The sequence below is a fragment of the Pomacea canaliculata genome, linkage group LG14, assembly GCF_003073045.1.
Source record: "Pomacea canaliculata isolate SZHN2017 linkage group LG14, ASM307304v1, whole genome shotgun sequence".
NCBI lineage: Eukaryota > Metazoa > Mollusca > Gastropoda > Architaenioglossa > Ampullariidae > Pomacea > Pomacea canaliculata.
Window position 1 is genome coordinate 1,819,837 of NC_037603.1, and position 22,445 is coordinate 1,842,281.

Here is a 22,445-nt window from a genome sequence, read left to right on the forward strand (position 1 = left end):
CAATAAGTACACACATTATATTATATAAATCATATCTTTGTAGTTTAACATTTGCCGCTAACAATTAAGGCCTCTCATTTACACTGTTTGTTTGTTTGCTTTTTATTTTTCTTGTTTTGTTTTTGGTTTTTTTCTCGTGGCACCTGTTTACAGAGACAGCTGCGCTGCGTGATAAGAGTTATACCGTGAGGATATCAGGGTGTTATATAGTTAGTTCTTTTTTTGCGTTTTGAGCTGGCCGGTAGCGCCATGTTGTGTGTGTTTAATAAATACTGTTTATCAAGCTACAACAGTGTCAAGTGTTGGTCGGCTGTAGGGACGCAGCACGGTACAAAGCTGCTGGTTCGGCGTCAAACACCAGTCTCCATTTCTTCCTTTCGTCTTCAGTGTCGAGCACATTTCAACCCACAGTCTTCTGTGTCTATAGAGGTAAGAAGTTTGTGGGTTGAAATGTGCTCGACAGACTCCTGTATCTATGAAAATAGAGAAGTCTGTGGGTTGAAGTATGCTCGAGGGACTTCTCTATCTATAGAAGTAGAGACGTCTGTGTCTCAGTTCATGAAAGCAAGTCATGTTTCCCTCCCACTTCCCCGAGTGATCTATATAAATGACCGAGAACTTTCCGACGACGGAAGCTAACACAACCGAACCGGAAGAGTAGTTCAAGACATTCACTGTTAGAAAAAGGACAGGATTTTGCCCTCGTAGCACACAGGTCTGAAATGCTGTCGAGGTCCTCTCAAAAATAGGTTAAGGCGACGTTTGGTGCGAGCTACAAAAGCAGCGCCGGAAGTCCCTCTGGCAGTTATGCAACGTGTGGCATTCTCCATCGTAAGTGTGTTGTGACATGTGTGTACAACGTGCTAGTTGTGTTGCATGGTAATAGTTGTATTTTATCTACGAAGCTCTACCGCCGTTAATCAAGTGTTTTTGTTTTTTTTTTAATCTACCCAAACTTTTGTGCCACGTCATGTCTTTGTGAAGAATAATTTCGCGCGATTTGATTGGCTATCACTAGAGAGCTCAGTTTAAATTTGCGAGAATTTGCAAGAGTACGCATTTTGGAAGAAACAGGCGATTGCAATATAATGAGGATAGTGACTCACCAGTCACCATGGAAATACACGACTTTTTCTTTGGAAAGGGAAAATGGTTTTCTTTCTAATGTCACATTTTATTCAGTTGCAAAACAACTCGATTGGACCACGAACTTTTATTTGGACGAGCATGCGCGGATGGCTGATGTTTGTGTTGAGGAGTTCTGTGCTTCCCGACCTCAATAAACATCTGCATAAAATCAGAGAGAGCCACACAAAGTGCAAGTGTAATCTCCCCTCATTCAGTCACCAACTCTCACTCCCCCGTCCACACGCACGCATGCACACTCACACACACAATGAGTGCACTTTGATCGAGACTTGCCTGTCAGCATCCTAGAAGGGTACAAGTTCCTTTTCCTCTCCACACTTAACATCGTGGAGCTGCTTTTGAGCAAAAAGAAGTCTATTATATAATATAACTATGCATTCCGAAACATTTGTAAATAATTAGAGCACAATTCTAAAAGTAAATTATTGACAAAAATTACTGTTTAAAGCCAATTATTCTGACCGACACTGCAAAAGATCTGATTCTTTTTATAACTTCGTTTTCCTGTTCCACTTGACCAAGATTCGTTTTCCTTTTTCTTCCCTCCCTTCCTTTTTTACAGCTGTAGTTTATCTCTCTAATGAAACGGCAGTTACTTATAAACTAACAATTAATGTTAAAGAGTAAAAAAGGTTTTTCAAACTGAAAAAAATCAGATTTAAAAAAGGGCTTCTTTGCAGATATTTTCTTGTGGTTTGTCAGTACCCGAGACTTACATCGTTTGATTGACTTGCCCGCCAAGGACTTCATTGCTGGACTCATTCATGCGATTTCATAAAGGTTCTGGAGTCAGTACTCGCTGCTCTTGACAACCAGCAAGCAGGGCATTTTTCTCGTCAGCCAATTCTGATCCTCGGTTATCGTCCGGGATTGTTTTTTTCAACCCCTTAAGCCCCACCCCGTTAACAAGCACCGTTTCAGATTTGCAGGATTCTTTTATTTTTGCTTTTACATGAAGTTTGAAACTCGGTGTAAACCTCGCTCTGACCTTTTCCATATTTGCACAGATGGGACTAGTCGTTCAAAGATGAAATTTTGACAGACGTGGTTCTTTTTGGCTGGAAAAAAAGGAAGTGGATACTCCAGTGTCAAGTTTGTCAGCTGTGTGAAGGATACACGAAACCGCCGCTATGTGCAATAGTTATCTGCCTATGGTAAGAGAGTATTTTTTATCATCATCTTCATCTTCATCATCTTCTTCTTCTTATTATTATTATTATTCTTTGTCAATCCTTACTGAAGAGACTTATTATGCTTATACTTGCTTGATTGAACGCTCTCCATTATTATGCTTTAGTCTTGTGATGTTGACTTCCTAGTTTGTTTATGTTTCTGATAAAGTACAGGTAGTAAAAAACACAGAAGTGAAGGTAGAAATACATTTTATGCCACGACAATCTACGAGTGCTGTGAAAAATACCTACTGATTCATAAAGGTCGGAAGTATTTCCATATATACATATTCCTCTCATTTCAATTTTTATACGACAATACCACCAGAAAGTTGGCCGACCGCGAATTTAACATGAAAAGACAAGCTGTATATTTTGTAAGAATGATGCTAAAGATATTTTGCTTTTTCCTCCAGCGCCCACTTAAGTGGAAGCAATGTTCATTTAGGGGCCAGCTGCGCAAAACGAACACAAACTTGAAGAGGGCAACACAGAACAGCACTTCTGTAAATGTGTGCAAAATATTCGGTGTCTGTTGCTGAGGAAGACGAAGATAACATCACATACTTGAGAAAGTTGCTAGGATTGCTCAGCGTGATTTCTTCATTTGCAGCGATGGGTGGGTGGCTAGGGGGAGACATGAACGAATGCTGGTTAACATTAGTGATCCAACTAATCGTACTATGTATTATTCAACATTCCACTAACAGTGAACATTTAAAAAAAGAAATACAGTCCACTCACTTGTTTCAAGGCAAAGAAAGGTACCTGACTACGTCAAGGGTTGAGGAAAGGTAAGGCAGTAACAAAGAGGAGGGCATCACCTTCCTACAAAAAAGTCGTCTTGAGAAAAGTAAGGTCTCTAGCACCTCGCTCACCAACGACAAAAAAGGCCGCAACTTTGACATTTACCATCATCATTGTGATCGTTGGCGTCATCGTTATATTCTTAGGAGCAGCAAAAATCTTTGTTCCTCTCCTTTTATTCCTTTCTTTTTTCTTCGGTATTTGTTTTGATTCTGTCATGTACAACCCTGGTTGCGCCCGACAAAACACGTGACCGCCGCTTGTCTTCATGTCGCAGGCCGTGCTTGTACTGGTGCTACCTGCCGTACGGGGTCAGTCCCCCCACCAAGCCGCCGGCCCCCCAGGCTGGAACTCCTACAGACGCCGAGAACCGCGCACCGACAAGACCATCGACCAGCTGATAACGGAGGCTCTGGGAGGCATCGATGGTGAGGCATGAGGCATTTCCTCCCTTCTTGTGTAGACTGACAATTTGGAGAAAGGGGAGCGGTGGAGGGGTTGTGTTCGAGAAGGGATGGATGTGAAACAGTCGGAAGATTTGTGACAGGAAGAGAGTGTTCCCAGTTCAGGACAGACTTTTTTAGCATGTTTATGAGAGATGCGGCTGCACGTTTGCATAAAAGAGAGTGTGTTCGTCTATGTGTGCGTCTACGTGTGCGCGCGTGAATGTGTCGGCACGTGTCTAAAGTATTGCATCAGTCATCCTGCAGTCAGGGTTTCAATATCTGATCTGCTTTTAGACAAGCAGTTCGACGCCTAGGACAGTTACAAAGATCATCATTTAGAGTAAACGTTTGACAGACTTTAGCAAACTCTTTATATAACCATGCAAGAACTTTGCCACACTCGGTCAAACGTTCGCCCACATTCGTCCAATCGAGAAATACCTTTAGCTGCAGGAACCAGTAGTGCAATGTTGACCGTAAAACTTGAAGACAAACTGTTGTTCATGTTCATGTTCATGTCATGTTTCTCTCGCATTGTTTACAGTGGCCTCCAACAAGATTCTAGCGGAAGGCGAGAACATTCTGGCGGAACTGGATATGTACCTGTCACAAGATCAGTTTATTAGTCTGTACGAACCTCCGTCTGGGTGAGAGTTTCTTGTTTGAAAAACTGCATTGAATTAACTGACAGTGACAGATAAGCAATCCGATAGACTGACAAACGGGTAGGCAAGTAGGCAAGTTAGCAGACGAGCAGACAGACAAGATAGTAAATAATAACAACAAAGAAACAAACATATCTGTGTAAGTCCTGTTTCAATGATAACATTTCTCGCTTGCCTTTGTTAATTTTTGTTTGTTTGTTTGTTTGTTTGTTTGTTTGGTTGGTTGGTTGGTTGGTTGGTTGGTTGGTTGGTTGTTGCTTGCTTGCTTGCTTGCTTGTTTGTTTGTTTGTTTGTTTGTTTGTTTGTTTGTTTGTTTGTTTGTTTGTTTACAGTGACCTTATTTTGTGGCGTAACGGTAGCAGCTTAACCTCAAGATCACGTCACAAGCGGAAGGCGGCTCGCGATGTAGTCTTGCGTTGGCCTCAAGGCGAGATTCCTTACCAATTCGCCAGAGGAGACTTCAGTAAGTCCACTGTGCACATAAAAGTCCATCTTTCAGTAACAGACGTAAACGTCTGGCGTTGGAACATAAATAATCTTTCAACTATATGTATATATATACACACACACGAACAACAATGCGTGTGTAATAACAAATGTATAAATACATACACAGACTCACACTCGTTCATCCACTCAGTCTTCTCCATTGTAATGTAGTCTCCATAATGTAACATGTTGTCGCATTTAACATTATTTCGCCGGTCCTAAAGTTTTCGTTTCGCTTTGCAAACCTGCCACACTTGGACAGATGCGAAGGAGGAGTACATGATCAAGCAGTGCATGACGGAATGGGAACGTTACACCTGCGTCAAGTTTCGCCCAGCCACCAGCGCCGATCGAAACATGGTTCGATTCCAAAATGGAATGGGGTAAGCACCTCTTCCCGAAGGTTCTATCACCTCCAGCATCAGTCCTATCAACGATGGATAGAGTGTGTGTGTGTGAACATGGCTACGTCGTCAAGTCTGCGGTCAGTTTGTGGAGCGTAGAGCGTGTAATGCGTACAATTCTAGCGTGTAATGCCTGTCACGTAATCACGTGACCTGGCTGCCATCTTGCTGTAAGGGGGTGAGACAACAGACTAACAGAGATCAAAGAAAGTAAATGCAGTAAATTACCATGATGAGGATGATAATTGCATTAATGAAATGACTTATCTCGTTACAGCTGCAACTCACAGCTGGGTATGGTAGGAGGTGTGCAGCTGCTGAACCTGGACATAGCTGGGTGTCGCTTCGTAAGTCATCTGCTTCTCGCGAGGAGCACGTGCATGACTCGACACGCGCATGCGCAGACATACATTCATGCTTTATTTTTAAAATGTTGTCATTTCTTGAAACAGCATGTGATGAGTATCGAAAAGAGATATGGGGAGGTAATTATTAACTAATGGAAACTCGCATCATCAACCTGTTTTAGGTATTACTATTTACAAACATCAATGACAAATATTTGTTTTTCGGTGGATACTAACCCTTGAAGATTCCAATTTAAATATCATACTTGTATCAGTGTTTGATTGGTATAAAATTTATCCGCATAGATTTGTTAATTTTTTACGAAAATGTTATTGACTGAAAGAACAGGACATATCTGAGTGATTGATTGATTGATCGATTGATCGATTGATTGGGGAAGCTTGCTCACCTGCCCGTTAGCTTACCTGATTGAAGGGACACCTGGTCACGCCACATGTCATCTCTTTCTTTGTCCTCCCTCTCCCCCATCTCCTCTCTGTCCGTGTCACAGCGCGGCCTGTACCTGCACGAGATCGGCCACGCCATTGGAGTAGTGCACGAGCACCAGCTGCCGGACCGCGACACCTACATCGACATCCTCTACGGCAACGTGTCGCCGCACATGCGCGTGTGGTTCAACAAATACTCCCCCGACACCGTCAACCAGTTCAGTGTGCCCTACGAGTACTCCTCCGTCATGCACTATGGCGTTACGGTATGCGGTAGTCTTTGTTATTATCATCGCTGATGCCGTTGCAATCATCACCGTCATCCTCGTTGTTTTGTTTACCATGTGTGTGTGTGTGTTTGCGCGGCGTGCATGTATGGTCGTGTGCACTGTGTGTGTCCGGGTACGTGTGTGTACTATTTGATGAGCAGGCATTTTCCTATAACAACCAAGCGCATACGATTCGAACTAAAGATTCGTCAAAGGAGAAAGAGATAGGCAAAGTCTACATGAAGGAACTGTCATTCTCTGACGTCAAAGTCGTGAGCTCCATGTATTCCTGCAACGGTGAGTCACGCTCAGCATTCTCTCCTCCTCCTGAAAAATCCACGACTGAATGCACGTGTGAAACACAGTCCACATTGCACAGAACCTGGTCAAAGATACTGACGTCATGATAGTGCATGGAAACTCTGAAGCTGCTTGCTAAAGCGTCAACCAATGAGAAATTTAGAATAATGCCATGACTGGTCGTAGCTGGATACTCTCATGACGTCACGATTTGACCTTTTTTGTGCATATATATCTCATATATATGCATATATATCAGATATATCTCGAGAACGAAAGAGGGGTATTCTCTCAGATTTGGGAAAATTTTATCTTGCACTGAGTCCACCGCAGTAGGCCGTTAAATAATATAATGTGTATATATATATCGATTTGCTTTACATACTGGGATTTTTAAATGACTGAAGAAATAAGCGGTTAAAAAAACTTCTTCAAACTGATGAGTGGTATTTTACAAAGCGAAAACAAAAGTTATTTTAAAAGTCTTCATAAATGTCGGTGTAGCATACATAACGACAAGCAGTATTTACTATAATTTATTCTCTGTGTGTGGTGCGGGTGCGCGTGTGCGCATTGTTCTGTGTCGACAGCATTCTGTGCCAGTACCGTGACATGTACTGACGACGGCTTTCTGGATCAGAACTGTAACTGCATCTGTAAAGATGGAAGTCGGGACTGTGAAGTCCGATCTTCACAGGGCATAGACATGAGCGCTCAAACGGAGACAAGCCCACCCGATGGTACGTGTAAGATATGTGCCTTATAAATGTTTTGTTGTTGTTGTTGTTGTTGTTGCTGTTGTTGTTGTTGTTGTGTGACGTCGCTAGTTGTGTTTCTGCTGTTTGTTAAGACACTGCACCAACATTTACGACAACTGGAAGTGCGCCGTGTGGGCCAATCAGGGAGAGTGTGACCGTAACAGCCAGTACATGCGGACCCACTGCAAGAAGGCCTGTGGTCAGTGCAAGAAGGACAAGCAGGAGCAGGAGCAAGAAGAAAGTAAGACTGACATCTGGCCAATTGTCGTAGAGTGCCTTTTTTTTTATTCTAGCCAATCAGCGCTTAGGCAAACATTTTTTTCTGCCCTATTTCCTGTGGGCCCGGAGTGAATAAAGGGAATGTCCAAGTTGTATGTTTGCATCACAGAATGTGATTAAATGAAAATGACTGATATTTAAAGTAACAAATGTTTGCGAGGCGTTCAGGAATTTGGCGGTTGCGTTTAATGTTTTTGTTTAAGTGTAAATTAGTCAAGAAAGTGTCAAGTTGTGAAAGACAAGTAAATACTGCATTATACATGTAGCAAAAGTGTACTTCGCTGGACTTGGATTTGTTTGAAAGGATCTGTCAGTCTTTTTCGCCCAAGTCAGAATGGTCAGTATGAGACCAAGGACAGACAAACGAGTGCATATATAAGTATACAAAAATGTCAACATAAATGTCAACATACATATGTACGTTGAAGTTGTTGCTTTGTGTTGTTGTTGTATTTTATTTTGTTGCTTTGTTATTTGTTATTTATTTTTTGCAGAGAACCATTTCACAACTTGGGCTTGGCAATGGTTTGGAATGTTCGCGAACTTGTTTCCTAAGGACTGGATGATAGGTACGAAAGTAAACAGCAGCACCAGGCTATGTCAAAAAGATGCATCATCATCAATCATCATCAATCATCATCCATCATCATCATCATGAAGATCCTTGGCACGATCCTGTCTCTTTCTTTGTTTATTTGTTTGCGTGCGTGTGTGTTCCTTCTATTGTAGTGCAACTGATGCATGTAATGTATCACGTGATGTTTTCTGCTCCATCAGGTGTGTGCAAGGACGTCTACACTTTCGAGAAGTGCCACAAGTGGAAAGAGATGGGCGACTGTGTCACCAACAGCTTTTTTATGAAAAAAAACTGCAAGAGTACTTGCAACTTCTGCGCCAACCCCGCCATGCAGCCAGAAGGTCAGTTTTCTTAAGATCATCCTCCTACTCCCACCTAAAATCTTTTTCTTCTTAATTCATTTGCGCCTCCTTTCTTTTTTTTTTTTTGTTATTATTTTCTTTTATTTTCGTTTTTTTATTTTTTTCTTCCTTGCTTTTTTTCTTCCTTTTCTTTTTCTTTTTTTTTTTCGGTTTCCTAGTTTAAAAAAATCTTCCCTTTTTCTGTTATCATTCATTCATGTTTTTCTTCTTTATATATTTTTTCTTTCTTTGCTGCTTTCTTTTCTTTCTCTTTTCACATCTTCTCTATATTAGTAAAATAGTTTTCCTTTTTGTGTTTTTCAAAAACATTTCCCTTTTTTAATCACTCTTTCTCCTGTTCTAATTTTGCTCTTTCTTTATTTATATTTTTAAATTCTTTGTTTGTTTTTTTTTAAATTTGCTTCTCTGTTAATTTCATTCCTTGCTTTTTTCATTTGGTCTTTCAGTAGTTGCATTCATGTTCCATTTCATTTATGTTCTTAATTTTCTCTGTCGTTTCTTTTTTTATCGCTGCCTTCTCGCCTGTTTGTCCGGTCCTTTGCGTGCCCACGTGACGTGGTGTTGTAGCCAGCTGCATCAACCGTTACGACGACGCCAAATGTGAGATGTGGGCGTTGGACGGCGAATGCATGCTCAACCCGGAGTGGATGTCGGACAGATGTCGCAAGTCGTGTCGAAAGTGCTCTGACGGATCTGTATCGGACGGGCCGGACAGCGGTGGCGCCGACAAGGACAAGGAAGACGAAGAGAGTAAGAACTGTATTGGATTCTTTCCCTTGATTCCCCTCATTCCCTCCCCTAGACCCACCCCCCCAATTTTGGTAAGATTTTTAAATAGGCATTTGACCGTGTCTAATCAAAGCTTTACGATTTAGTAACCGGAGGCAAGGTGCATAATACGTACTTGCTGTCGTCTAAATGACAAAAATGCTCATAGAGAATTAGTTCTTGAGAGGAGAGAGTTTGTAAGCAGTCTAAGTGTGTATGTGTGAATTTTGCTCTGGAATGTAAATGATGGATGCGCTGTCTTTATACAACGAGCATGGCGACGACAGCGGCAATATTTTGTTTGTTTGCTTGTTTGTTAATTCCTTCCAGAGGAATGCGTCGACATTCACCCAAACGGAGCAGAGTGCCGGCGCTGGGCGGAGATTGGCGAGTGCACCAAGAACCCCAAGTGGATGATCCCCAACTGCAGGAAGAGCTGTGGAAAATGCGAGGATGGTAAGTGGATAAACAGAAGGAATCACGGCAAACGCTTGGCAAGATCTTCGCAATTGCTCGGAATAAGCTCAACAAAGCATAATATTAATGAAATATTCATGAACCTTAATTGTGGTTGTTACATCATAAGACAGCTTACCTAGGAAAGCTTAAAGATCATCATCATCATCATCATCATCAATCATCATCATCATCATCATCAATCATGATTCCTGAAAATAATATATGAAGTCCTGTGTATACAGTTTAGAAACAGCTTAGTTATTTGGTTAGGAACCTGTAAAAACCTCCATGGAGACAAAGAATGTCAGATCTGGGCTGAGGAAAAAGAGTGCATCATTAACCGCGAATGGATGCACGCTAACTGCGCCATGGCGTGCGGCATCTGTCAACCGGACGTGACGTCGCAGCCCGAGACACGAACGGCCACGCCGCGGCCCGAGGTCACCAAAAATCGGATACCAAGACCACCACGAGGACGAGAACGACGACAACGACAACGGCTCCTGGGAAGGGTACGTGTTCGATGCTCTGTGTAGTTGTACTCTATCTTCGTGTATATTACCTCCCCATCTCCTTTCTGTCCCGTATCTCCTCCCACAAAACTCACAACTCACGCGTCCGAGGTCAGTGGACTTGGCTGGTCATTGGCGGGACCTTGGCCACTGACTGAACACTGTGCTTATTTTAGTTATTCCTCCACCTTCCAGTACTCTCATATTTATATGACATTCATACTCACATATTCCTTCATTTGTTTGTAAACACAAAGCCATACACGAAGAAACCTTGAAGTCAGAAATATCTTACCACACTTTGTTCCTATCTCCAGTGTCAAACCACAAAACATGTTTATTATATTTTTCACTCGTCTTTCTGGTTGCCTCCATGGTTCCTATCTCCAGTGTCAAACCATAAGATTGGCCTGTTTATTATATTTTTCCTTTGTCTTTCTGGTTGCCTCCATGGACTTGCACAGTTAGATGGAGTGTAGTATGTTTGATTACAGCCAACTGCTTCAACTCGCACAATGAGGTGGAATGCATAATATGGGCTGAGACAGGGCACTGCGACATCAACCCCCAGTGGATGCACAAGCACTGCAGCAAGGCCTGCGACGTGTGTGGCGGTTCCACTGGAGGTGGAAGCTCCGGGGGTGAAGAAGGTGTGTGAAGTTTCATCCCTGATGGCAGACTCCCTCTCTTTAGACTTGTCACAAAGCTTCCACTAGAAACTTTGTTTAATCACGCGGCCTTTAACCACATAATCGGTTAGAATAGCTTTTAATACTCCGTTTTTCTAGTTACATTTCTTCTTGCAGCCAAAAAAGGAAAAGTCACAAGCACAGACATGAATCTCTCTCTCTCTCTCTCACACACACAGAGATATCTAGGAGTCTCTGAATGACAACATCCACTTAGAACAAATACGAGCAAAGCATGGAATTTTTACTTTCTTGAACCTCTGACGCTTTCCGCAGAAGTCTGCAGGGACAGAGATCCCGGTGGATGTCCCGGATGGGCGAAAAGTGGATTCTGTGAGACTAACCCTGGCTACAACCTCATTTACTGCAAAAAATCCTGCAACAACTGTAACGGTAATCGAGATATTTATCCAGTTTTTAAGCCTATTCACTTGTTTTCTCGTGTTTGACTATATCTGTATCACATAATAAACAGTTATCCGGAATGGGGCGGCCAAAATTTACACGTGCATTTAATTGGTCGAGCAATTCCGACATCAAACTTCTTCATTGCTGGGTAGTTCTCTAACACCTCCCCACACCAAACATCTGTATTGCTTGGATAGGTATAGAAGTATTTTTATCTCACATTCCACATCTTTATCGCCAGGTTGCCGGGACGAGCTGTTCCTGTGTGGTGTGTGGGCGAAGGCCGGCCACTGTGCATCCAACGCACAGTACATGCTACGTCATTGTCAACGTTCGTGCAGCACGTGCGAGTGATGACGTGGCAATGACGGGGAGAGAGTGCTGAGGCGTGACCCTTGAGTCGTTCTGTTGAACTGTTTTGCACCTGTCTGCCTGATACAGTGATGTTAGTGGTGATGTTGACGGTGATGACATTCTTGTTCTTGTCGTGGCTTTTGCTCCAATTTTATATCTCCATTTTCTCTCCACTTTAATTTCTCTCTTTTTTTGCATTATAGCAATTTATAGTTAAATCCAGAAACAAACCGAGGCCAAACCGGTTTGTTTTCTGCAAGTTGTAAAAAAAAGGAAGTAAAGCAATGTTGTAAACTACAACCATACTTCCTCGCACTTTGTTGTTTGTTGGGATGTTTTGTCAAACCAGGGGAATCCAGAAACATGGTGACACACCCTCCGCGAAGTCAGCTTCCACTGACCAGATATTGTAAAAGTACATGTTCGGAGGTCACGTGACAGCTATTCAATCAATCACAATCTCGCTTACATTCCATGGATGTAAATCGTTCCTACAGGTCGTGGCAGTAATTACTGAAAATACGGTGGATGAAAGAGCTCATCCAATTATTTGGTAACAAGCTGGACTCGCAAATGAACAAGTTACGCAAGAATGATAAATATCTCATCAATTTTTTTTTCAGTGCAGGAACATATACCGATCTTGCAGAACTTGTCTGCATTGTTATTGTCTTTGGTTGAGGCGGTTGACTGGTTGTCAGTAGCTCGTCAGGTGGAGCGACTGAAGAGATGATTGCGAGGAGAGTGAGAGGGTGTGGTATTGCTTCAATAAACCAACTTACTGGTAAAGTCTTCGGTTAATATCAGTTTGTTTCGCCAATGGATATAAACATCTCGAATGACCAGCCGGAACAAATCTCTCATGAAAATATCTCATATTACAATTGTAACAATTACACACCTAACGACTTGCTGGTCGTCTGGCCCCAGGATTAACAGAATTACACATACTTGTGCACAGATTTCATGTTCCAGTTTTTTTGAAACATTAGCGGTTTGGCAGCATGCTAACATGACATAGAGAAAATATTTCCGACCCAAACAATAATTTCTTGCCCAGAAGTTCGGCAGCTGCCCTCACGACTGCAACTTGCATTTCTTTACAGTTGTCCGGAGTCTTAATTACCACATTGCTGATTGTTGTAATTAACGAGTCGCTCACATGACAGGCTGGTCACATCGACGACGGAGCTATTAGTGACTTAATGACGAACGCGCTGGCGAGTAACAAAGTCAGCCAAGCAGAAATTACAGCCATTACAATAAGTATTCCCAACTCGAGATAAAAGAGAGAGAAGCCGTCCTCAAGGCAACATTTGATAGTCACGGTCGTTACAGGAGGAAGTGTTAGAGGATATGGCGACTCTGTGGTTGGCGGCTTTCCTGCTGACATCACTTTTTGCACAGGTAAAATTTATTCACCGATAGTACATGAATTTTGTCGTTTGAAGAAAAAAATGTTTAGCTGGCTATCTCTTCACTTCACAACAAGACAGGACAGCCGCCCAGACGAGCTAGTGTTGGAAGTGGAACTGTGCCTTCTCAGCAAGTTTTGGTAGAAAAAAATTTGTCTCCTTGTATTTTGGAGATAGTTTGGAATTTATGTCATCAGGCCTAGTCCAGCCTTGCACAACTATTAACACATCAAATGAGAAGAAAAAAAAACCATGCGCCGGAAGCGATATCTTCAACCCACGAATGTATGAATGTCAAGAACTTTACCAATTCACCCTGGACCGTCCTTAACTATCACGGAAAGCAGCCAATAATATTTGAAGTAGTAAAATGAAATGAATTTTCAGCATTTTCTTTCCTACTCTTGATGGGATCTTGCAGGCACAGACGGACACGTACAGACCTCCACCGAAACGCTACAGAAGCAAGACCATTGATGAACTCATCCTTCAGGCCAGCAAGCCCACAAAAAGTAAATCTGCTTGCTTATTTCTTGACAAAAAAAGTGCGAATTTATATATATATTAAGCCGTCTTTTTAAAATTACTTTTCCGTTTTAATTATCGGTGGGGCTGAGCAAAGTTTTGTCATTTCTGACTTAAATGGTATACAGGGACATTTCACGTGCTTTGTATCTTGTGTAAAATGTGTATTCTGCTGGCTTGTGTAACACTTGCAGTGATATAATTGTCTGTGAGTTTGTAATTAAAGGAATCAAGAATGTATTTTTTTTTTTTTTTTTGTAGCGTGTCGAGACCTCACGTGTACAATTCCTGTTCAGCAATTTCCGTGGACCAACGGACCGACAGATGAACGCCGTAAGTGACAAATTATATTAATATACATAAAATGTTACTTGCGAATGAAGGGGGAATGTATAGACGAGATTTGTGTTGCTATTATCTCGGGTAATTCGCGAGAATCATTTCCATGGGACGACCCCGGGTTATGTAACAGATCTGACATAAAGAAAATGGTTTTAAATTATGTTCTGACGCATAGTACATAGCACGTGCACACTGTTTGCACTAATACATCTTTAAGATAGGACAGGTTGGTGCTACCAAAGGTATGGCAGATTGGTGCTACGATGTTTCGCCTGCAGTTTGCTTTGTTTCTGAATCTTCCTCTTTTGTGGACATGGCGTGGAAATCAAAGCTCCCAAAACGGGAATTCGCGATGACCTATACACGGCGGAGCTAGACATGAACCTCACACCCGAACAGATGACTCGACTTTACGGGTGAGTAAATGTTTGCTGGCTGGCTGACATCATACAAAAGTGTAGAGGCTAGGATCTATTTATCTGTCGTTACGTCTCTCCTTCCGCTCAACCGTCTGTCCGTTTGTCTGGCTCTTCGGCCCTGTCTCATTCTCTGATTAATTACGTGTCTATATAGCTCTATTTTTGTTTCTGTGTCTGTTAATGACGTTCATAATTCTATTATTTATTCCTATTCTACCATTTGTGAATATTAAAAGGAAAGAACAAATAATCGAATAATCTCACAGTACCTTCCACTCTCCTTCTGTCTGTACTACCAGAGACAATCACATCTCCAAAAGGAAGGCGACAGGGGATGCCAGACTCCGATGGACCAATCACACCATTCCCTACGAGATCCACAACGGCTCCTTCGGTAAGTACAGAACTCGATGGTTGTCTAACGCTCACTTCCTGTGCACGTGATGCTGAAAAGCGCCGGATGATTCGCGATGACCCGGTCGTACTCACCGTGCCCTCGGTTTCCAAAAAACAAGATTGAATGCCTCCCACTATATAATAACATTCAGTTTATTTTAAAACTTTACATTAACCGTTATTTTATTACTTTAGGAGTACTTAAAAATGGTTAAAACTTTATATAATTGTACTCAAATACAGTATTAAAAATAAGATGTGGAAAAAGAGGAAAAGGACACAAAGAGTTTGATGTCTATTTTTAAATCACGAGTCAAAATGTCCGATGCTGATTCTGCTCGTTCTCCTCTCTCCTTTATAACAACGACGAAGCATACGTAAAAATGTCTATGACGTAGATGCTGACGTATTTCTTTACTTGAAGATTCTGACGAGATAGCGGAAATTAAAGACGCCATGTCTGAATGGGAGAGGCTGACGTGTGTGACGTTCAAGCCTGCCGTAGACAGTGACGTCAACAGAATCCTTCTCCAAAATGGCTACGGGTAGGTGTTGAGAGAGTGGTGCTGAGAGGTACGGTACCTCACGCGGACAGAAACACAATTTAAAATGATTTAGCAGTTCATCAAAAAAAAAAGATCTACACACAAAATTGGGAAAACTTTCCAGATGAATCGTCATGTAAAGAACGGTCGTCCCAGGCAGAACAACAACAAACAAACTACATACTGTAAATGATTATTAATGAGTGTTATTGGCAATAGTTGAATGCAGACGAACCGATGGTATATAAGAATGTTTGTACTTTCTCGTTCATGCATTAAAATGCCAGTAGGAGACCTTTACCAACTGAAAGGTATGATCATTTGACGTCCGGGGGGAAAAATGTGGGATTATGTAACACATCGGGTTATCCTCTGTTTGTCAACACAACGTCATAAAAACATGGCTGTTTCTGTCTGATGTGCTTAACTGCTTTCCTCTACAGGTGCAACTCTGCGGTTGGCATGATTGGAGGTATACAAGTCGTGAACTTACAAAAACCCGGATGTAGATTTGTGAGTGACAGATTTATTTCCCCTGTGTGAATACATTTATAAGAAGGCTTGTACAAAAGATGATTAGAAAGAGGATACTATTAACGGTAGTGGTTGTGGAGTCGGAGTCGACATTTCTTTAATGCATAAAGCTCGCCACATTCACAAAAAACTATCCATACAGACACTTATCTCTCTAGCAGTCTGAGTTATGAATCTGGGGCTGTATTCTTGAAACAAAGGTAAGTCGTTACCCTGAGGCATTTGAGGAAATCAAGAAAAAACATTTTGCAGCTGTCTAAACCCGAGGATTTTCCTTTATGTTAATTTAACCTAAGAAATCTTTGCCGCTGCTTTATAATGTTTAAACTTGATTTTCCGGGAGAACGACTTACCTTTGCTCCATGAATATGGCCGAAAGAGTGCATTCGTACCCACGGGTTTGTTGTAACTCCGTTCAGCACCCAGCAAGTCACCTAGAATTTATTAGCTATATTCCTAGATTTGAGCTTTTTCTACTTATAGGACCTCGCTCCGCTTCGGTTTGTAGTTAAATATGTTCTGGGGTAACACTAGTATTCCTTTGGCATGAACGTTTTGGCTTTTCCTTTTGTTCTTGTTACGCATGCGTAGAAGTCAGTGACAGAACCTCGTGGGAAAAATATTGTCTTGCTATGCATTCTAATTAAATAGCGAAATAAATGAAGTTACTTTTTTCTAACCATCAGAGAGGCCTGTACCTGCACGAGACAGGTCACGCTATAGGCCTCGTGCACGAGCACCAGCTACCGAACCGTGACGACTACATCAGCATCCGCTACACCAACGTCGACCCTAGCATGCGGATTTGGTTCGACAAGTACAGCAATGACGCCGTGGACCAGATGGGAGTCGAGTACGACTACTCCTCCATTATGCACTACGGCAAGACGGTGAGTGCACTGAGCTCAGCTCATGCTTCCCCGCACATGTACACTGCCTACGTCACGAGACGAACATTTTAAAAACACTTTAAATTTATTATTAGATTTAATAAAGGTTGCGCTGATACAAAAACATATTTACATGGAGTTAGTGGGCGATTTTTACATCAATTTTTCTATTCACGCACAATGAGAAAAAAGCTGATTAGATGTTACTGCTGGAGGCCATAGAGAAAGAAATGGGCGCATCGTTCTTGTCTGAGGCTGAGGTTGTTGATAGAATAAATATTGGTCAATTTATCTCGGTAGCTGGACAGAATGAGTAAGTAATCATACATATTCCATCATTTCTAGGCATTTTCTTACAATGGGAAAGCTCAGACCATCTTCACGAAAGACAAGAGCAAAGAGCAAGAGATTGGTCAGGTGGCCTTCAAATCCTTGTCTTTCTCTGACGTCAAGACGGTCAGTCTCATGTATGGATGCAGTAGTAAGTATATCTTACCCTAACTTTTACTAAAACGCCATCTTGTTTTCTCAAAGTATATTTTTTTCTCCGAAATCTTCGACAACACCGCCATATCGAATGCTATGGCAAGACTTTTGTCACTCACTTGCTTTTTTCAACGATCTTATTTGAAACCTTCTTACCGATAATAATTTGTTAAAAGGATATTTGAGAATTACAAGCACAGATTAAGCGTAATTGAAAGGAATAAAAACTCTGATATTTAATGTGTTGTAATCAGGGCTTCTGCTAACTCTATCGCGCCGGAAGGCTTATACTAGGTTACATTACCCTGTACGGATGGAAATCCACCGCTTTCAAAAAATCATTAAAAAATAACTATAAGAAATAGAAAAAAATTTTCAAATGATAATAAGAGATTGAACTTAGTAAAACAAAAATATTCCTACGTGAATCCTGTATGAATAGTCAATTTTTTGGTAATCCAAAGCAAATAAGGTAGGTGTAATTGAATTTTCAAAAACTTTTCACACAGGGATGCACAGAATATATCATGCTAACACAAGTTACACCTACAGGAATCACACTTTGATAACTGTATATAAACTTGAAATGATTAAACATTGTTCTTGTCCAAAAAAAAAATCAGATTGATGCATTTAATAATATTATTATCGGTACGCTAAGAAGGTACAGAGCGACGCGAAAAAAAATCACTATGGAGCACCGAGTGCTAATTTTCACCGTGTTAAAAAATTTTATATCTGTTAAACTACAAAAATGACAAACATATGTGATACGCCGTTTAAAAGAGCATTTTAAACACATTTGCGTGGTGTTAATTTCAAGAATTATAGGCTCTGATTTCTTGTAGTAAGCTCACATGAAAGATAGTAAATGTTTAGATTTCACAACCCGATCTTTGGGGTCCCAGGGACCCCTTCTTCAGATTTTTAAGGGGTCCCTGTTCTTTGCCCAAATTTGAAGGGGACCCCATTGACGAAAATTGAAGGGGTCCTCCGAACTTTTAATGCGTACTGTACGCAATTTTTTGCGTAAGCAGAAGTCCTGGTTGTAATGGTCACTTGTGTGTGTGTGTGTATTATATTTGCAGAACACTGTCCAAGTCTGCCTCCTTGCGAAAATCCATGTTTTGTGGACAAGCATTGCAAATGTTTTTGCAAGAAGGACATGCCCGAGCGTAAGGGTGCCGTTGATTACTTTAGTCGTAAATTCGTTTTTCCCCCTTGCTTTCAGCTGTCTTTGCGACTTTTTTGTGTTTTGTGTGCATTGTAGTAAATCCAACAATATCTTAAGTCTTAAAGATCTAGTAGACTGCAAGCATGGCTTCTCGCAAATTCCTTTAGAACAAGAGTAGCTCTCACATTTTATGTGAATAAAAGCATACACACAATACCTTGCGCAAAAAGAAGAAAAAACAAAATCAAGAATGTACTAGAAAACATTAGGACTGTCAAGGGACATTTGTGACATTATAAGAGTGGCTTATTTGCATATGGTGATATTTCTTATCTTTTATCTCGAGAACGAAAGTGTAAGATTATTGAACCAATTTTTTCCAAGTAATATCTTGCGAGGAGCACACCTCAGTGGTAAACAAAAAATTATGTGCACACCAGTAGGGTTTTAAACTAAAGACTTGCACAATAGTTTCATAGTCTTCGTCTTCGTCTTCTTCACTTTTATGTTTAAGCTAAAAGGTTGCACTTCTCCACTGCTACTTTCTGATGACAGGACCATGTTTGAATGAGGACAGCGACAAGCAGTGTGACGAGTGGGCTTCACGAGGGGAATGTGAGGGCAACAGCGAGTACATGCACATCAGCTGCCGCAAGTCCTGCAAACTTTGTCAAAGCACCTCAGGTGTCGTAGGTTTTGTGGTGTCAGAAGGTAAGTTTGAGGGAGGTCTTTGCACAGTATATTGGAGACTATGAATCTGTTTGCAGGCGCGTGGATGCTTTGGAGGCTGGAAATCAGTTAGTGGACACGACATACGTTAGGATGTTTGCTGGAGAACATTTTCGTCGCACCCTCCAATAATGACTCTTCTTCTTCTAAAAAAGCTATATTTCTGTGTCTACCTATGGCCACCTTTTCACTTCTTCCAGTGCGAGTGAACGCAGCTCCCACCTTCCGTATATCTCAGCCGGCGCCATGTTCCCCTTGATGCGTGTTCTCGCTCTCTGCTAGTCTTGCTTATTCCAGAGAAAGTCGTTTGGTATTTAGAGAGATTTCTTTACGTGATTTAAACATATTCTTTCTTCGATACGATTTTCCTGAAGGGCTTAAAACTGGTTGCAAATGAGATGTAACCCCCAAATTAGAAACTCTTTACAAAACATCTGTTAACTTGTTGTTCTTTGTCCAATTTTTTGTTTGGCAGGATCATGTGAAAATGCATACGATGAGAAGAAATGTACCGACTGGGCTGCCACTGGTGAATGCCAGAAAAACTCGATGTGGATGAGAAGCAACTGCAGGAAAGCCTGTGATGCTTGTAAGCCGGGCAACGTGTCTGAACAGGTGAAAGGCGAGAACGGTGAGTCTTGTTCACTTCTGTCAAAATTGCGGTGGGAAAGATGAATATTAAAAACCAGGTGTTTAAAAAACTAGTGTAAGATTGTTGGTGGTGTGGTGGTGGTGGTGCTACCAAAATTTAAAATACCAATAAGGGGAGTTTATCATAGAATATTTAGGTACTCAAGTCGACCTTATTACCATCATGGCATCTCGCGCTTTCTCCACTCAAGTTTTTTCCTTGGTCTGTCAGCAAACACAAACATGAAGGTTCTCTGTACTTCTAATAAATCAATCTCTGCAGAACGGGTTTTTTTTTTCAGAAACCATCTGCATCAACCAGTATGGCGACGGGCCATGCCAGGACTGGGCGGACAAGGGAGAATGTCAAGCCAACCCCAGCTTCATGCTCACGGAATGCCGCAAGGCCTGCGGTCGCTGCCTGAATAACGATGGTGATGATGATGCCCCCGACAACGTGACCAAGACCATCGTCAGTACTGCAGGTACCGAGGACATTTCTTGCTTTACTTTACCCTCTGACCTTAGGCCCTGACAGGAAGGACTGTTGTAATAACTTCTGGAAATGCGTGTGGTCTAATTTGAAAGAACCGTTGTGCTTTTAATGAGAGCATGATTTTTATTTGAAAGCAACGATCTTCTCCTTTTGTTTGTTAAAGGAATATTCTGGCTTTTTGTTTGTTTGGGGAAATTTTTTTGTTGTTGCTTACTTGGGTGTTTTTATTTCGCCATGATTGTCAGGGACGTTCTTTTGCGTGCAGCGTGTAAAGACAATGAGTCTGCATGCAAGTCTTGGGCCAAGTACTGTTCAAGCAACACCTACGTCATTAAAAATTGCCCCAAAACCTGTAACCGCTGTGATAAGGTGAGAACAGGCAGAACAATTGTAGGTATGAGATAGAAAGACACAGACACAGAGAGTAGAGTCAGAGAGAGAAGTAGGAGACATAAATACACAGAGAGCAGAAACTGATAGAAAAAGAGAAACAATGAATCAATGAAAATTCCTTGTTGTTTTTTTTAACATCTCTTTGTAGAATATATTCGCAAGGTGTAGCTCTGGACAGAAGCATGCATTCCAGTGTTCTACAATGTTGAATAGATTGACGTGTTGGTCCTTTCCTTTGAATTCCTCACTAAATCCCATATAAAAGACGTTAAACACAAGTTTGACAAAACGTAACAGAAAACAGTACAACGCAGCAACGGTACCCAAAATTCGTCTTAAATTTTATTTAAAATGCTTGTAGTAGAAGTAATAAAAATAATAATCATAATAACAATAAAGTTGATTTATACAGCGCTGTACACCACTATTAAAGGCAGGCTCAAGGTGCTTCTCTAAAAAACCACACACAGACATATCAATAATAAACGCTGATGTAAAAAACAAGATTATTGCATGTCCACTAATGTTAAACATCGCCATCAGTGCACATCGGTCTGCAGCCTTGCCATTGCATGAAATCTTTGTAAGTCAATAAAGTTCTGCTTTTAAAAAGTAGCTGACAATACGATGTTGTTTTTGTTTTTGTTTTTGGAAGCTCAACTGTCGATTTTTGGTGGAGTGGCTTAATTTTTTCAGACAGAAATCTGGTTCCATAATGACAACTCTTGTTACAGCATCAAACTAGTGAATGTGACTTTGTACACTCCTGCCTCGTTCTAGTAGTTAATCTGAAATGGGAATAAACCGGAAGCTTTGTACAAACCTGCCTCGTTTTAGTAGTTAACTGGGAAAAAATCTGCCAGCAGTCCAGTAATGCAAGTTCGTTGATTATTCGTGAACATTTACGTCGTAACACAGTATAAAAATACTGCCAAAATCAGAAAATACCTTGTCAGTAGTTGAACTACATTTTATGACCAGTAGTCCATAAGCAGAATTGCCACATCCTACTTCTTTCAAGTTTTTAGATGTTTTTATCAAATTCGTGCCGCTCTGGGAAACCCCTATTTGAAGCGATGATGCCCTCTGACCTAACACGTTTGTACGAAGAGGACTGGGGCCGAGCTGAGAGCAAACTAGCTGGGTGCTAAAATCTAGAAGTGTGTGTGTGTGTGTGTGTGTGTTTGTTTACCTTTTTCATTCATGAATCTATTTTGTTTCCCTGTGCTTTTCTTTGACGAATACTTCCTGCGACAGATACGAATATTTCTCAGGTTTTGTTGTCCTTTCGTTTTCCAGTGCGCATGGACTGAACAATTCGTTTACTTTTTGTTGCTGATCAGTTATTTACATTCTTAATTACATTGTTCTTTCAGCTGAGCCTGTAGGATCGTGGATGTACAGCCAGAACAGAAGATAAACAATTTGAAAGGCAAGTCAACAGAATGGGTTCTGCCATTCGAAAAACTAGGAAGACATTGGAAGACATCTGGTGGGAAGGGAAGTGGAGCCCCCCAGAGATTATGAAAAATGTCATTTTAAGCTGGCTATTAATGATGATGATGATTGATGATGATTGATTGATTGGATGACTGGATGATTGATTGAGTGATTGATTATTATTAAATTCCCAATCATGTGCTCAGACAATACAGACCTAATCCTGTAGAAACTTTTACTCTCTATCCCTCTTGCCTACAGATGCTGTATTACCAGGCCCACTGCTAATGATTATACAGCCTAGTGCAACTGTCAAAAGTAGATCATCAAATATTGTGACTATGTGTGAACGCAAACTTCAAATTAT

The 22,445-nt window shown here is 41.2% G+C and overlaps 2 protein-coding genes across 2 annotated transcripts; both read left to right on the forward strand.

Annotated features, from left to right (window-relative positions):
* The first annotated feature begins 1,943 nt into the window (after window positions 1–1,943).
* Window positions 1,944–11,969, forward strand: LOC112555506. Its single transcript, XM_025223941.1, has 18 exons — window positions 1,944–2,303; window positions 3,406–3,556; window positions 4,119–4,221; window positions 4,572–4,702; window positions 4,991–5,111; window positions 5,410–5,479; window positions 5,992–6,195; window positions 6,360–6,495; window positions 7,089–7,242; window positions 7,349–7,497; window positions 8,030–8,104; window positions 8,313–8,453; window positions 9,042–9,224; window positions 9,573–9,698; window positions 9,972–10,217; window positions 10,708–10,863; window positions 11,179–11,295; window positions 11,552–11,969. Exons 1-18 carry the CDS (start codon window positions 2,280–2,282, stop codon window positions 11,662–11,664), a joined length of 2,400 nt encoding a protein of 799 aa, XP_025079726.1. The 5' UTR covers window positions 1,944–2,279; the 3' UTR covers window positions 11,665–11,969.
* An 874-nt stretch (window positions 11,970–12,843) lies between these two features.
* Window positions 12,844–22,430, forward strand: LOC112555442 (zinc metalloproteinase nas-13-like). Its single transcript, XM_025223848.1, has 15 exons — window positions 12,844–13,071; window positions 13,501–13,591; window positions 13,866–13,937; window positions 14,278–14,362; window positions 14,665–14,759; window positions 15,186–15,306; window positions 15,750–15,819; window positions 16,527–16,730; window positions 17,076–17,211; window positions 18,305–18,391; window positions 18,946–19,101; window positions 19,595–19,750; window positions 20,052–20,234; window positions 20,511–20,614; window positions 22,015–22,430. The coding sequence occupies exons 1-15, from the start codon at window positions 13,021–13,023 to the stop codon at window positions 22,024–22,026; spliced, it is 1,623 nt and encodes a 540-aa protein (XP_025079633.1). The 5' UTR covers window positions 12,844–13,020; the 3' UTR covers window positions 22,027–22,430.
* The last annotated feature ends 15 nt before the right edge of the window (window positions 22,431–22,445 follow it).

Coding starts and splice junctions, on each gene's coding strand:
- LOC112555442 (XM_025223848.1), top strand. CDS start 13,021: ATGGCGACTCTGTGGTTGGCGGCTTTCCTGCTGACATCACTTTTTGCA. Junction 17,212..18,304: donor TCTCATGTATGGATGCAGTA/GTAAGTATATCT, acceptor TTATATTTGCAG/AACACTGTCCAAGTCTGCCT. Junction 19,102..19,594: donor AGGTTTTGTGGTGTCAGAAG/GTAAGTTTGAGG, acceptor TTTGTTTGGCAG/GATCATGTGAAAATGCATAC.
- LOC112555506 (XM_025223941.1), top strand. CDS start 2,280: ATGTGCAATAGTTATCTGCCTATG. Junction 4,222..4,571: donor CTGTACGAACCTCCGTCTGG/GTGAGAGTTTCT, acceptor GTTTGTTTACAG/TGACCTTATTTTGTGGCGTA. Junction 10,864..11,178: donor AAGCTCCGGGGGTGAAGAAG/GTGTGTGAAGTT, acceptor CGCTTTCCGCAG/AAGTCTGCAGGGACAGAGAT.